Consider the following 14,201-nt stretch of genomic DNA (forward strand, 5'->3'; position numbering starts at 1 on the left):
AAAAAAAACCACACAATCAACTGAATATACTACTGGGCCCTCCCAAGCAAGCAAGGGCCTTGACACTGAAGCTTCCTTAGCTCCAGAGTAAATCTGTCTCTACCTCAACTCCACGCCAGATCACTTCCCCTCCACCACTCTCAATAGATTTTCTGGCACCCGAAAACAGCAATGGTTTGGTGGGGTTCTCTGACTAAGGATTTATCACTGAAGGAGACAAGAAGAATGGTCCCTGAGCTTGATCAATGCTGTTTACATGTAGTTAGCAAGGCTTGCTTAAAACATACCACATCGACATTTTTTGTTTCTTTTTAAATTATCAGAGCCATATTTTAAACATGTTGATAGGAAATTAAGATAAGACTAGCCCAAACCCCAGTCCTTCTGGCTAGCATTGAGCATCCTCCTTGGCTCTTTATAGCGGGTTTGTGGTAAATTATTGTGAAAAATAATTTAACTCAAAGTGGACTCTTTCTCCTAGGGGATGATTTATCTGTTTGTAAGCTGAGATGAGGGAATTCCATTTGCTGTTGAGCCAGTGAGGCTAACTTTATTAATGCATCCTTGCTGCAAAGATTCATGGGACCCCCCTCCCCTCCTTGCCCAGTAAGTCAGCTGTAGCACTCCTTGTCAGTTTACAACAGGCTGGGCAATACCTGGAAATTCAGAGCTGTCATCATAAGATATAATGACATGCATAAAACCAGAATGTAAACGGAAGATCCTTTAGGGTATGGGGCTCTGACTCAACTTAGGCCTTACGAAGCAAAATACCTATGAATGTAAGAATGTTCCTGTTTTTGAGTATATGCTAATGGCTTTTCCTCTAAGGTAAAAACATCTAACCTCCCGTTTTTGTTAATAAATAAATATTTTATTATGAAAATCAATTTTGTTTAATGAAGTCTTCTGAGGGAGAAGATGTTTTAAGATATTTTATTAAAATCATTTCATATTTAGGTCTGCCTTGTCATCTCCACCTAGAGCAAAAAGGAGTCATAAAAAATGGTAAGTGTAGCCATAAAAATTTCTTTCACTATTAGTTGGGAAAGAAACAAATGGGAATATTACTTTGAAGGTAATGACTTACATTTTTTTACTGCATCATATTTTCTCAAAACCCAAGCAAAGTATATCCCAAATCATACTACGAATAAAATATAATGTTCTCTCAGAACACTTTTCCTCTTCAGAAAAAAAAGATGAGTTTAATTTTTCTGTCAGCTGAAGCTTCATGTGTCAAACACATCTTATATTTCAACAAACCTTACTGTCATATTGATGGAATACTCAAGGAGACATTAGTTCTTACACAAGTACTAGCTTAGAAAGGTGTAAGCGGAATTCTAATGAACACACTTCTAAAAATATACTTCATTATCCTCAACCACAGTATTATATGTATAATTGCCTTTCATTTTTAACCAAAATTATGGTTTCTTGTCAGAGATTGTAGCTTCCTTGAAGGCAGGTGGTGGTAAAGTTTGTTCCATCTTTTTATTCCCAACCCTTAACACAATCCTTATGGAATAAGGGAGAACCATATTATCAAATGAATACGTTCATGAAATAATATAAATTGCATCTTGTGCACTGTGTGCTTATCCTAAATGTGGAAACAGCATATTCAGTTATCAGTAATTTTTGAGGTGTTTTTTAATAAAACCTTAAATGAAGTAGTTCTGAAATAAAAAAAAATAGAAACTTCTTTGTTAAATTTGTCATTTGTTCACTCAGTCAACAAATATTTATTGAAAACTTGCAACATGTCAAGCATGGTGCTGCGTGCTCAATCTTAAACCAGACAAAGCCCTGACCTCTTGAAACCTCCAGTCTAAGCATGGAGATAACTGTTGTAAGGATAAAAGAAAAGCTTCATCTCTTTTTCTGTTAAATACACTCCCCAATCACTTACAGCAGGATGACATTCAAATTTCAACTACTCTGTGGAGCCAAAGAGGTCGAATGGTGGCTCATACATCTGAACAACAGGATTATTATTTAGTGGACAAGGCAGCCTGACATAACAACTATAAAATTATTCATTTTTATAGGCTTAGAAAGATAGTTGTGCCGGCATCAGAAAATTCTACTTCACATGTATGGCAATGATCTTTAATCAAAATAATTTAAAATTAACTATTGGTAATTATAATAATAGTACTGGTAGTAATAATATTGGTGAGGATAATGATATTCACATTTACTGAGTGCCTGGCACTTTGCTAGAAAGCTTTATGTGGATCATCTCCTGTATTCCCTCTTTCTAGTTTAGGTACTAGATTTTCTTACTATCTCCACTTGACAGATAAAGAAGCTGAAGCTCAGAGAAGTTGAGAAATCTGCACATAGCCACAGAGCAAATTGTGGAGTCAGAATTTGAATGCAGATCTGTCTGCTGGAAGAACCTGAACTCATAACCACACCTGCCATCACCTGCTACACCAAAGGTGGTAGCACAGATCATGTAGAGTACAAAAACAAAAACCAACCAAACAAAACCTTTTTCACTACCTCTTTAAATATTGACATGATGTATGAAATATTCTTGTTTCTTCTAAAATATATAACTAATGATGCTGCATTTTCATAGACATTAAAGGCAAAAAACAATTATAGGTTTTCATCTGTTCTGTGACCTATGGCAGTCCAGATGTCACAGAACCAAGGTCATATTTTAAGTATGACCCTACTCGGACATAGGCAATCCAAAAATTGACTATTAGTTAGCAGCATACAAGCGTTCCAAACACCACGGGAATATGTGTTAATACAATATTAGGCACAAATGTAAGGGGGGGGGGGAAGAAGCTAAAAATTCTTGTTATTTCATAATAAAGGGCACTGCACCAGTACATAATCTTCAGTCATTCCAAATAACTTGGTAACACAATACATAGTTTCAGGCTTTCCTATCATCTTATTTTCATGTACAAAGTTGATTTTTAGTCATTTGCACAAAGCGATGTTTTATAAGCCAGAGTAAACTTCTTTGCCAGGATTGTTGATCTTCCCTTTCCATCACAGTAGCCATGCATTCATTTAATGAACATTTACTGAATTACTATGTGCCAGGCACTGCCCTAGATGCTGAGGATTCAGCAGTGGACAAGAGGTCTGAACCAAACAGTTCGACTTCAAAGAGATAATTAAGGGAGAAGAAAGGAAATGACCATTTTTTGGCAACTTTTATATTTGAATCACTGTGCCACATGCTTTACACATGTATGCTATTAATTTCTAAAAACAATGCTAAAAACATAGGATTATTCTCCACTCTAAAGATGAGGAGATTTCTTTATAGATTTTGGATACTAGAACTCACCAAACTCCACACCCGAAAAAAAAAATCCAGTGAAGAAATGGGCAGAAAACATGAATAGACACTTCTCTAAAGAAGACATCTGGATGGCCAACAGGCACATGAAAAGATGTTCAACGTTGCTCCTCATCAGGGAAATATAAATCAAAACCACACTCAGATACCACCTCATGCCAGTCAGAGTGGCTAAAATGAACAAATCAGGAGACTATAGATGCTGGTGACTAGGTGGAGAAACGGGAACCATCTTGCACTGTTGGTGGGAATGCAAACTGGTGCAGTCACTCTGGAAAACAGTGTGGAGGTTCCTCAAAAAATTAAAAATAGATCTACCCTATGACCCAGCAATAGCACTGCTAGGAATTTACCCAAGGGATACAGGAGTACTGATGCATAGGGGCACCTGTACCCCAATGTTTATAGCAGCACTCTCAACAATAGCCAAATTATGGAAAGAGCCTAAATGTCCATCAAGTGATGAATGGATAAAGAAGTTCTGGTTTATATACCCAATGGAAAACTATGTGGCAATGAGAAAGAATGAAATATGGCCTTTTGTAACAATGTGGATGGAACTGGAAAGTGTTATGCTAAGTGAAATAAGTCATACAGAGAAAGACAGATACCATATGTTTTCACTCTTATGTGGATCCTGAGAAACTTAGCAGAAGACCATGGGGGAGGGGAAGGGAAAAAAAGGTTAGAGAGGGAGGGGGCCAAAACATAAGAGACTCTTAAAAACTGAGAACAAACTGAGGGTTGATGGGGGGTGGGAGGGAGAGGAGGATGGGCGATGGGTTTTGAGGAGGGCACCTGTTAGGATGAGCACTGGGGGTTGTATGGAAACCAATTTGACAATAAATTTCATATTAAAATAAAATAAAATAAAATAAAATAAAATAAAATAAAATAAAATAAAATAAAATATGAGGAGATTCAAGTTTAGACTTGGTAATGTATCTAACATCTTAGAATCAGAAACAGACTCAACATAAACCCATGTCTATCTGGCTACAAAGAACATTCCCATTCCATAGCAGAGGGTTCCCTCGGTTTCAACAATCTTTTTTTGAAATTACCCTTCTGTCTGCACTGATTTTCTGGTTCTCAAATTCACCCTCTATCCTATAATGGCCATTGGAGTAATGATCACTTTCTTCCTTTATGTGTAAAGTGAGATTAATTCCTGTCCAAATGGTGCATCATATGTGTTTACCTAACCATATCTAGTCATCCTTCTTTATATGTATACATTCATGCCACAAATATTTGTTGGGGGCCCAGTAAATGCTAGGAATATTTCTAGGCCAGAGAATAATATAATGGAGCTTATACACAAAAGGGGGAGGTACATAAAATAAGTTTCAAGAAATTGAGTATAATTTCACATGGTAGAAAGTGCTATGAAGCAAATTAAACAGGTCATGCATACACTATATATAAACACTGACCGGACAACACACACACATGTATATATGTGCACAAATATACCTCCCCAACAGAATTTCTGGTTAAACTATACAATGTCTAACTACTTATAATTAATAACTAATTTTATTAAAATCCATAAATTTTTATGACACAATATTTTTCTATCATATTTGATTTTTCTGGTTGCTGATAAATGACAGATCTGTGGATACCCATGGAATTAAATGAACACACACACACAAAGTGTGTGTGCCACTGAAAATTGTTCATATTGATTTTCTAGTCTCACGCATGATAAACAGCTTCATTTTTTAAACAGTTCTTTTGGTGTTATACTTTAAAAATATGTAGGATCTCTTCTGAGAAAACCCTCACTGATAACAAATTTATAATCTGAACACACATATCATCAAGCATGAGAAAAAATTTAATGGGGCATATTTATGATCTATATCTATTAGAAAAAAACATTTTTTTTCATTGTGTGATAATAAGTAATGCAAGGGTGAAGTTTAACAATCAAAGATAAACCTTAAAGATACAAAAAAATAAGGCATGGAAAGTTTTGATATGTAAGTTAAAACACAGTTTCATTTAGAAAGATCACAGATAAGGTAGTTTTTAAGTTGTCCTGTTATTTAATAAAACACATTAAGGGGGCGCCTGGGTGGCTCAGTTGGTTAAGTATCCAGCTTCGGCTCAGGTCATGACTGGTGAGTTTGAGCCCCACATCAGGCTCTGCTGACAGCTCAGAGCCTGGAGCTGGCTTTGAATTCTGTGTCTCCCTCTCTCTCTGCACCTCCCCCACTTGCGCTCTTTTTCTATCTCTCTCTCAAAGATAAATAAACATTAAAAAAATTTAAAAAATAAGATAAAACATACTAAGAATATTAGGATGTATGTCACCATACCTGTGTGGCATTAATTCACAAGTTACTGTTTTTTAATAAAAGAGGTTACATGCTTTTTTAAGGAGATATGTATTTAGGATTTTGATAATTAAACCCGAGATGGAACAGTTGGTATATGTATGACCTAAATCCCAATAAATTATGCATGTACAACTTTTAAAACTACATCTTATTTAGTAGCTTAAAATCAAACTAATTTGAAAGCCAGGAAACTGATATTTTTTAATTGTTCAAATGATATCAGTGAAAGACAACCAAATATCCAGTTTTAAAGTATAAACATCAATTATGTATAAAGGACTATGAATTGTATTACTTTAAGTATTTTAGCAAACCTCTTTCCAAATTTCTACTCATAGAGACAGATTATGCTAATTTAGTCACATGATTTCTCACTTGTATAGTTTGCTCTCTTTAGCCAATGAAGTATGTCCCAAGCTCATTTTCTTCTACTATTACTCTTTTTTATTTCTACTCTACTCTCACCTACTATTGTTTATACCCACCTGTGATGGTTGATTTCATATGTCAACTAGAATGGGCCATTAGATGCCCAGATATTTGGCCAAAGCTTATTCTGGATATTATTGTAAGGATGTTTGGATGAGATTAACATTTATATCAATAGTCCCAGTTAAGCAGATTGCCTATCCTATTGTGAGTGGATATCCTGCAATCAGTTGAAGGTCTGAATAGAATAAAAAGGATGACCCTCCTCCCAGTAAGAGAATTCCTCCTGCTTAATTGCCTTCCAAAAGGGACATTAGCTTATTCCTGTCTTCAGACTCATCCTGAAACCTGGGCTTTTCCTGAGTCCCAAGCCTGCTGACCTTTAGACTATCATCAGCTGTCCTGGGTCTTCAGCTTACCGACTCACCTGCAGATCTTGGGAGTCTTAAGCCTTCTTAAAAACATGAGCCAACTTCTTATAATAAATCTCTTTATATTCCATTTCTCTGGAGAACCCTAATATACCACTCCTATCCACTGTCCAAATATTTAATAATTTCTTATCTATGCAACTATGTTCATGAAGCTTTTCTGTATTCCTCATACTTTCTCACAGTAGTTCTGCCTGATAAAATCCTATATTCTTTAAGCCTCAATTCAGAAGTCTCTTCCCTCCCATGATGCACCATCAATGTAGGACTTTTCCATACTTTTGACACCATGGCACATTAGTACTGTTGTCATTTATGTCATGTTTGTCTGTGGCTGATCAGCTGAAAGAACATTGTTCTTCCAGGAAAATATCTTTTATAACTACATCAAAAGTAAATAACCCAAGGGCTACAGTACATAGTCACATCATAATAGAGCAGGGCTTACTTTTGACTGGGTAAAACCCAAAGAAAATCTTAGCTGTATGAACAAGAAAGAAAAAAAAATCATTCCAAACTCTCTAGACCTTGGTTTCTTACATCAAAAATAAGAGATAAGGCTAGGTAAACACTAAATTCCCTTCCAGCTGGACATTTCCATAGTGCCATTAACAGCCAATCAATAGTAAGTACTCACATGACTTAATATTCATTTTAAAATAGTTAAAAATAATATGAAGGCAAAAGAAAAAAAAAATTGTTCTCACTTAACACTAAAATCTCACTTGAGATTTGCAAGTGCACTCATTCTCTCTGAGTCCTTTAAGACATAATCCCAGGGTGGAAAAACTAGTGATAACAATCCAAAGAAAGTGGCATGCATCACCAACACAATAATCCTTAAAAGACTGACCACAAGGAAGCAGGAAAATGTCTCAGCTCACAAATGCACTTTTTCCCAAATATTATTTGTTTTTTTTTTTTTAAACAAAATTTTTTTTAACGTTTATTTTTGAGACAGAGAGAGACAGAGCATGAACGGGGGAGGGGCAGAGAGAGAGGGAGACACAGAATCCGAAGCAGGCTCCAGGCTCTGAGCCATCAGCCCAGAGCCCGACGCGGGGCTCGAACTCACGGACCTCGAGATCGTGACCTGAGCTGAAATTGGACGCCCAATCGACTCAGCCACCCAGGAGCCCCAAATATTATTTGTTTTAATGTCTCTCCTTACAACGGTCCCAAGGACCTGTGTGCATGGGCTCCTGCCTTGGTGAACACTAACACGTAAAGAACAGCTATTTATAAGTTCTTAGGACCACAAGTCCAAAAGTCAGAAGTTTCTGTGTACTTACGTGGCTTTGCCCACTACCTCCTCTTTTCCGCAAGGAAGTAGAGTACACAGGAAGGCTTTATCATGTTGTTATCAATTTATTCCAACTACGCAACTATTTTATAAGCCTTTTCAAATAATCTTCACTCAGTACCATAATTGTCAGCAAGTTTGTTCTGTGTTGGCCACCCTTCCTTTTGTTTCTGTCTTTCATAAAAATCCTTTTGTGTGACAGTCAAGCAGCTGTGCTTTGTTCTTTAATGTTCCTAGCCTGGATCCCCAGCCGAGACCACTTTATAACATAAACAGCAAAGTACCATTTTCACAGCGGGGACAACTGTGTTCATCTTCAAAAAGAGGCATTAATAAAATGAGACTGTAATGAACATGCTAATTCTGATCACAGGGTACTGCACAATGGTGGAGAGAGGCGACTGCTTTCTCCCCGAAAGATTGTAAAAGTTGTTGTTGTTTTTTTAACAACTGCCATAACGGCTTACATTTTTTTGAAACCGACATATTATGCAAACATTTCTCTCCATTTCCCAATGAAATGCCTTTTCTGTCTCATGCAACTGCTCACTGTGTGTTTTACTATCTCAGTAACAGTCACCTTCAAGAAGCATATTTTTTCCATCTTGCAAGAACTGGATTATGAAACAGGCATGTCACTGAATCTAGAAAGCTAAAGAAAAAAGATCTGAGTGATCCTAGTCCAATGTCTTTGGCTTCTCTGTGCATGTGAAGATAAAAAAAAATAAAAACAATAATAAAAATGAAGATGGAGGAGGAGGAGGAGAGGGGGTAGAAGAGGAGGAAGGAGAATAAAATGAACAGGAAAGTAGGGAAGTTAACACATTTGTTCAAGATGCCACAGCTATGTTGGGACAAAACTATAGTTGGAACTCAAATTACCAGTGATTACAAAGTGAGAACTTTGTATTTTGTCTCATGTCTTGATGGTGGCCATTCATAAAATACGATGCATTTGCGTGGAGTAAACATTAAGTATTGCTTCATAAAATATATCTGCAAAACTAGGTAATTAGATTGTGTAATATTTGCTTAACTAACTTTATAAAAAATTAATGTTTATTTTTGAGAGGGAGAGAGAGAGAGGGAGAGAGGGAGAGAGAGAGAGAGAGAGAGAGAGAGAGAGAGAGAGAGAGAGAGAGAGAGTGCAAGCAGGGGAGGGGCAGGGAAAGTGGAAGACACAGAATCCGAAGCAGGCTCCAGGTTCTGAGCTATCAGGACAGAGCCTGATGCGGGCCCCAAACTCACGAACTGTGAGATCATGACCTGAGCTGAAGTCAGATACTTAACCTACTGAGTCACCCCTTAACTAACTTTTTCAGACAGCAATTTTACTTTATTTGTGTTGTATGAAAAAGATAGTCTCCTTTAAGTAGGTAAGAGCAACAGTATTATATATTAGACACTGTTTTGTTGTGGTAGTGCTAGTGGTATTTTGGGGGGCAGTGCTATTTGGGAATGGACAAGTCTCCAAAAATAGTCCACTAAACTTAAAAGAATAATGTATTACATGCTGTTTTGGATGCCAATAATATGTTTATTTTCTGATTACTGCTTAAAAAATATCTAAATTCTAGAAACATGACATTTAGACAGTTACATGCAAAATTGGTAATATCTAATTTTCTCTGCCCTGGTGCTGGTAACATGTATTTGAGATAACATTTTCAATTCCATTTATCATTATATGAATTTATACTACAAGACTTCCCTTAATAATCTTTGGCCAGTAAGAAATTACAACCAGTGAACCAAAGATTCAGAAAGAACTAAATACATCTGGATAATGATCCTCTTCTTAAAATACCCTCTCTGGTCCTACTCATGCCCTTGAAAACCTAATTTGTAATCTAAAGTCCTTCAAATTCTATAATTAGGTAAGTCTCAGCCCTTAATAACCCCTCAGTGGTATCTGAAGCCTTCAGTTAAAGTTCTGCTTAGGAGGGAAAACATATGTATGACAGATATGCTCAGTGTCCTAAAGTACTACAGAAAGAGGGAATTGGTATTTGCCTGTGTCTCCACATGCAGGGCAGCCAAAAAAAAAAAAAAACCAAAAATTAAAATATGACCTAGAGGCCATAAGTACTGCATCCAACTCCATATTCTCCTACAACTTCTATGAACTACAGTGCACAGTGTATAAATGGTAATTGCCTAAATATCTCATTCCAGGGCATGTTCAGCCTGAGCTTATAGTTATCATTCCTTATGAAAACAGTTTTTCAGAGCTAGGGCAATTTGAACAGAGCTACAGAGGGAAACTTTCCCCTGAAATACTCCCCTTAATGCACACAGGTGGTCAGAGTATTGTTTCAATGTCTTCTGCATTAGCCACACAGTTCAGATGTTTAAATCTCCAAGTAATTAGGTTCTCTAGTAGCCTGTGTGAAATAAATTAGTGATCTCCATCCAGTCCACTTAGACAAAACCCATCATGACAGTTGGCACATTTTTGGCATTGTCAGCAAAGTAGGGAAATAGTAAATGACCCATGTGGATGAAATGGGTGTCTGATGAGGGCCACTGACTGAAAGTGTACAGCAGGCTGATCCAACTGCAGAGCAGAGAACTTGAGTATCTACCAAGGTGATTTCCAAAAGCAAGTGAACTTAAAATGGGCACAAAGCTCATCAGTGGTAGTAGGAAACTCTTCACATTCATTTCAACTAACTGTTCACCTTACCCATATTCTATGAATGTGATTATGCTACTGGAATATTTTTTCAAGACTATCATTAATGGAATTATGATTAGTTATTTAGAAATTTTAAACAAAGAGGTAGCCCTCGGAGACAAAGATAATTCCCAACCCCATTTATTTCATCCCACAGGGATATAGGAAAAGTTTTCTATTTTAAGTTATGTTTAGACTAGTTTTCCATTATCCAAAATACCTTTGAGTTTTTCTCATGAAACATTTCCAAAACTGCTAAACATAGCCTTTAAAAAAAAAAAAGGTTTAACTATCTTTACTAGAATCATAAATTTTCAGACAAATGCACTTACATATGACAGATTTTCACATAGAAGTTAAGATCATATTAAAATGTTCAAGTGTATTTGTTTTATGTGAGAGCTAGTTGAATAAAAGTAGATGAGTAGATCAGCTGCGAGGCAGGAAAATACAAATTCATGTGAAAATCTTAGTGGTATTTTACTCCAAGTTTTGTTAATCTCTTCATTACATGCATGAAGATTAAGTCAAGCCAAATGACTGTCATTGCTTCCTTTTAAGGAGTGGATTCAAGGAAATAGGAAGTGTTTGTGATAAATTTTACTTTACCATACCTTTGTAATACACTTTCTGCATAACAGCATTAGTTCTAAACTAGGTGAAGAAATGAAGATTAAAATGTAAAAAGAAAATCAACAAATTAGTCTGAGTTTGCTTCAGATATGAACACCTGAAGAACTTATTCTACAATGTTCACACCTACTATCTAAGTTTATATGAACACATATACGGATATTCACATATGTATATATATTTTGTAGTAAATGTTACAAACAGTTTCTAATATTCCTTCCAGTTCTAAAATCTGACTTCCAACTCCCATGTGTTCTTTTTCCCCCCCTTAGATCTTATTCTTGCCTGAGAGATTTTAGTCTTTCCATTATCTTTTCAAATATTTAAAATGCATTTCTTTCCAAACTCATTCATATGGTTCATTATCTGCACTTCATCAGATCATAATTTCTACTCTCATTGATTGTGCTTACTGTCCTTCATGAATTAGAGCTGGCTTTCATGCTTTAGAACTGGTAGTTATGAGCCCATCTGAGAATGAATGACCTTGTCTAGGGTTGTATATCCTGAGTTGTGGGAGCATCTCTGCGGGGTGAGTACCTAAGGGCTGCCTGTTGCACACTGTGTGAGAGTCACTGTATCTGACCAGTTTTGATGTTTGATTCTAAGTTCTGAGGATGGCACTGTAGAAGTAGTGCTAGAATTCTCACCTTTATGCAGAGAGCTGATCTAGCTCTTCTTACTTTCACTTTATTTTACATAGGCCTGTGTGCTGCAGAGCTAACACACCAGCCATAAAGCATATGGTCCTTTTGGTTATTATCTTGGCTTATGAGATTATAAATTGTCTATTCTCTGGAGATTCTCTCTTTGTCTATAGCACCTGGAAACTTCTTTCTTGTTTGCAAGCCTAATCATGCATTTAATTTTATTTTCAGATATGTTTTATCAACATCTAGATGTATTTATAGGAGGATGAGAGCGCTGTATGTAAACATAGCTTGTCATAATGGACAGAAATGTAGCCCAAATCTGACTTAAATTTTTTTAAGCAGCGTTCTGTTATGCTCATTTAAAAGGTCTATATCAAGTTGGTCAGTATTTCTCCTGAGACTTAGTAACATATTTACATTATTTAAACATTTTTGGGGGAGCCTGGGTGGCTCAGTCAGTTGAGCATCTGACTCTAAATCTCAGCTTAGGTCATGATCTCATGGTTCGTGAGTTCAAGACCCGCATCAGGCTCAGTGCTGACAAGGTGGAGCCTGGTTGGGATTCTGTCTCTTCTTCTCCCTGCCCCTCCAACTCCTCCTCTCAAAATAAATAAACTTCATCTTAAGAAAGTCTGTTCTCACAAGTGGTGGAATTAAGCAAAGTGAGGTTCAAAATAAACAAAGAAATAAAATTGTGTATGAGAAAAAAAGAGATAAAGGCACAGGAGTATTAGTTTGGAGAGGTCAACTACCAGTAAGCTAATTCAGATGATATTCTTATCTCTACACAAAATTATTGACTTAGAGACATACAACAGCCTATTATTAATCACTAGCCTTTATTCTCTAGTACTGCCATTCTAAGGAAAGTCTAGAAAGTAGGAACACTTTTAGTACTGGAAATTTGGGAAGTCATTTCATACTTTGGTCAAACTGCATAAGCCACATAGCTAAAAACATATATGGAGACACACTGTTTCCACTCACTTTGCCTTAACAGATGCTAGTTGAAAAAATATAAAAAGGTAAAATAAAAACACATTTTTTGACATAAAGAAGAAACGTGTCTTTCTTTTTCTCAATTCCTCTGTTTAAGAGGAACTGATCTTTAGGTAGAGGACGCTCCTTTAATTTTGCAAACATCAAGGTCAAACGTAGTAATCCGCAGAAAGTAGTTCCCAACCTTGGTACAAAAAAATCCATACATAAGCAATGCTAACATGCAAAAGACTAGCAGGCCCTGTTTCCTTTCGAGGCACAGTACCAAAAATCACAATGATATCTGGCATTGGAAATCAGCACTTCTCTGTGATTTTCTTTTCTCTCCCTGGTTAGGATTATTTCAAGACTCGTGAAAAAAGGCACCCACTCTGTTTAAAGGCTTTACCCTTATAAACATTGTATTTAAATTCATTTCCCATTTAACTGTCATGACAATCCTACTCTTTTTAGTGGTCCTACAAAAGAACACCAGGGATACAGAATTTCAACAATGACACAGGCAACAACCTTGTATTTGATTACTTACCACGCAAAACTGTGAGTCTGGTGGATACACTTATTTCTCCCACGTTATTCGAGGCCACACATTCATAAATGGCCTCATCCCGCGGAGTCCGTAAGGGTTGTATTCTGAGAACTGATCCAGATCCATCATCAAACTCTATTACCTATTAGAGGAGACAATAGCTGTCACAGGTGTTGTTACAATCGTCTACCTCTCAACTAAACCTCTTAATACAGTGGTGAGCCAGTTTTTAGGCTCAGAATCAACACAGCAGCACTTTAAGACTAAATTTTGATACACAGCAGCAAAACAGAGTAATTGGTTTAATTTAATGAATCTTCTTCTGAACAAGGGGAAAGACATGCAGCTACAAATGCAAAGTCTACTGAAAACCATTGACAATGTACTCACGGAAATAGTCCAGTATGTGTATCCAGGGGAATTTGACCCTATTAATTTTGGAAGAGACTTGCTGCTATGATGGATAACTTTCTCAAATTATTCTGTCTTTGAGAGCACATATAGATATGTGGATCCACTCAATAATTGGACTGTTAGGTGAAGACATAATGTGTGCCACCAGAGATAGGGTTGCTCGTTTAAAGTGTTTCATCCTGAACAGTATAGATGAGAAAACCATGAAGAGAAACTGCATAAATCTAATACTTAGGCAGCCAACGAGATGGCTTTCACAACCCAAGAGACTGATGGCATGCATTAATTTTGCCATAAATCATTGCAGTATTTGTTCTAGCTTAGCGTTTTCTGCATTTTTAGGGCTTTCTTGCGGTAAAATGGAGGCTTGCTTCACCGGGCAGAAAATTAATGTACTAAAGAGTAAGCCTGAATTCACTATCATTATGGACTGTACTCTGAAACAGTT

General features: G+C 36.6%; 1 protein-coding gene across 46 annotated transcripts in view; it reads right to left on the bottom strand.

Moving 5' to 3' along the window:
• The window catches only part of PTPRD (protein tyrosine phosphatase receptor type D), an 834,341-nt gene that overhangs the window by 309,117 nt on the left and 511,023 nt on the right, over nt 1-14,201 (bottom strand). For all 46 annotated transcript variants that reach the window (XM_019815913.3, XM_045043800.1, XM_045043802.1 and 43 more), the window contains one exon: nt 13,340-13,481. In XM_019815913.3, coding sequence (XP_019671472.2) covers nt 13,340-13,481 — 142 coding nt within the window. The remainder of the gene's footprint in view (nt 1-13,339; nt 13,482-14,201) is intronic.

This window comes from Felis catus, chromosome D4, assembly GCF_018350175.1.
Source record: "Felis catus isolate Fca126 chromosome D4, F.catus_Fca126_mat1.0, whole genome shotgun sequence".
In the NCBI taxonomy this organism is placed as follows: Eukaryota; Metazoa; Chordata; class Mammalia; order Carnivora; family Felidae; genus Felis; species Felis catus.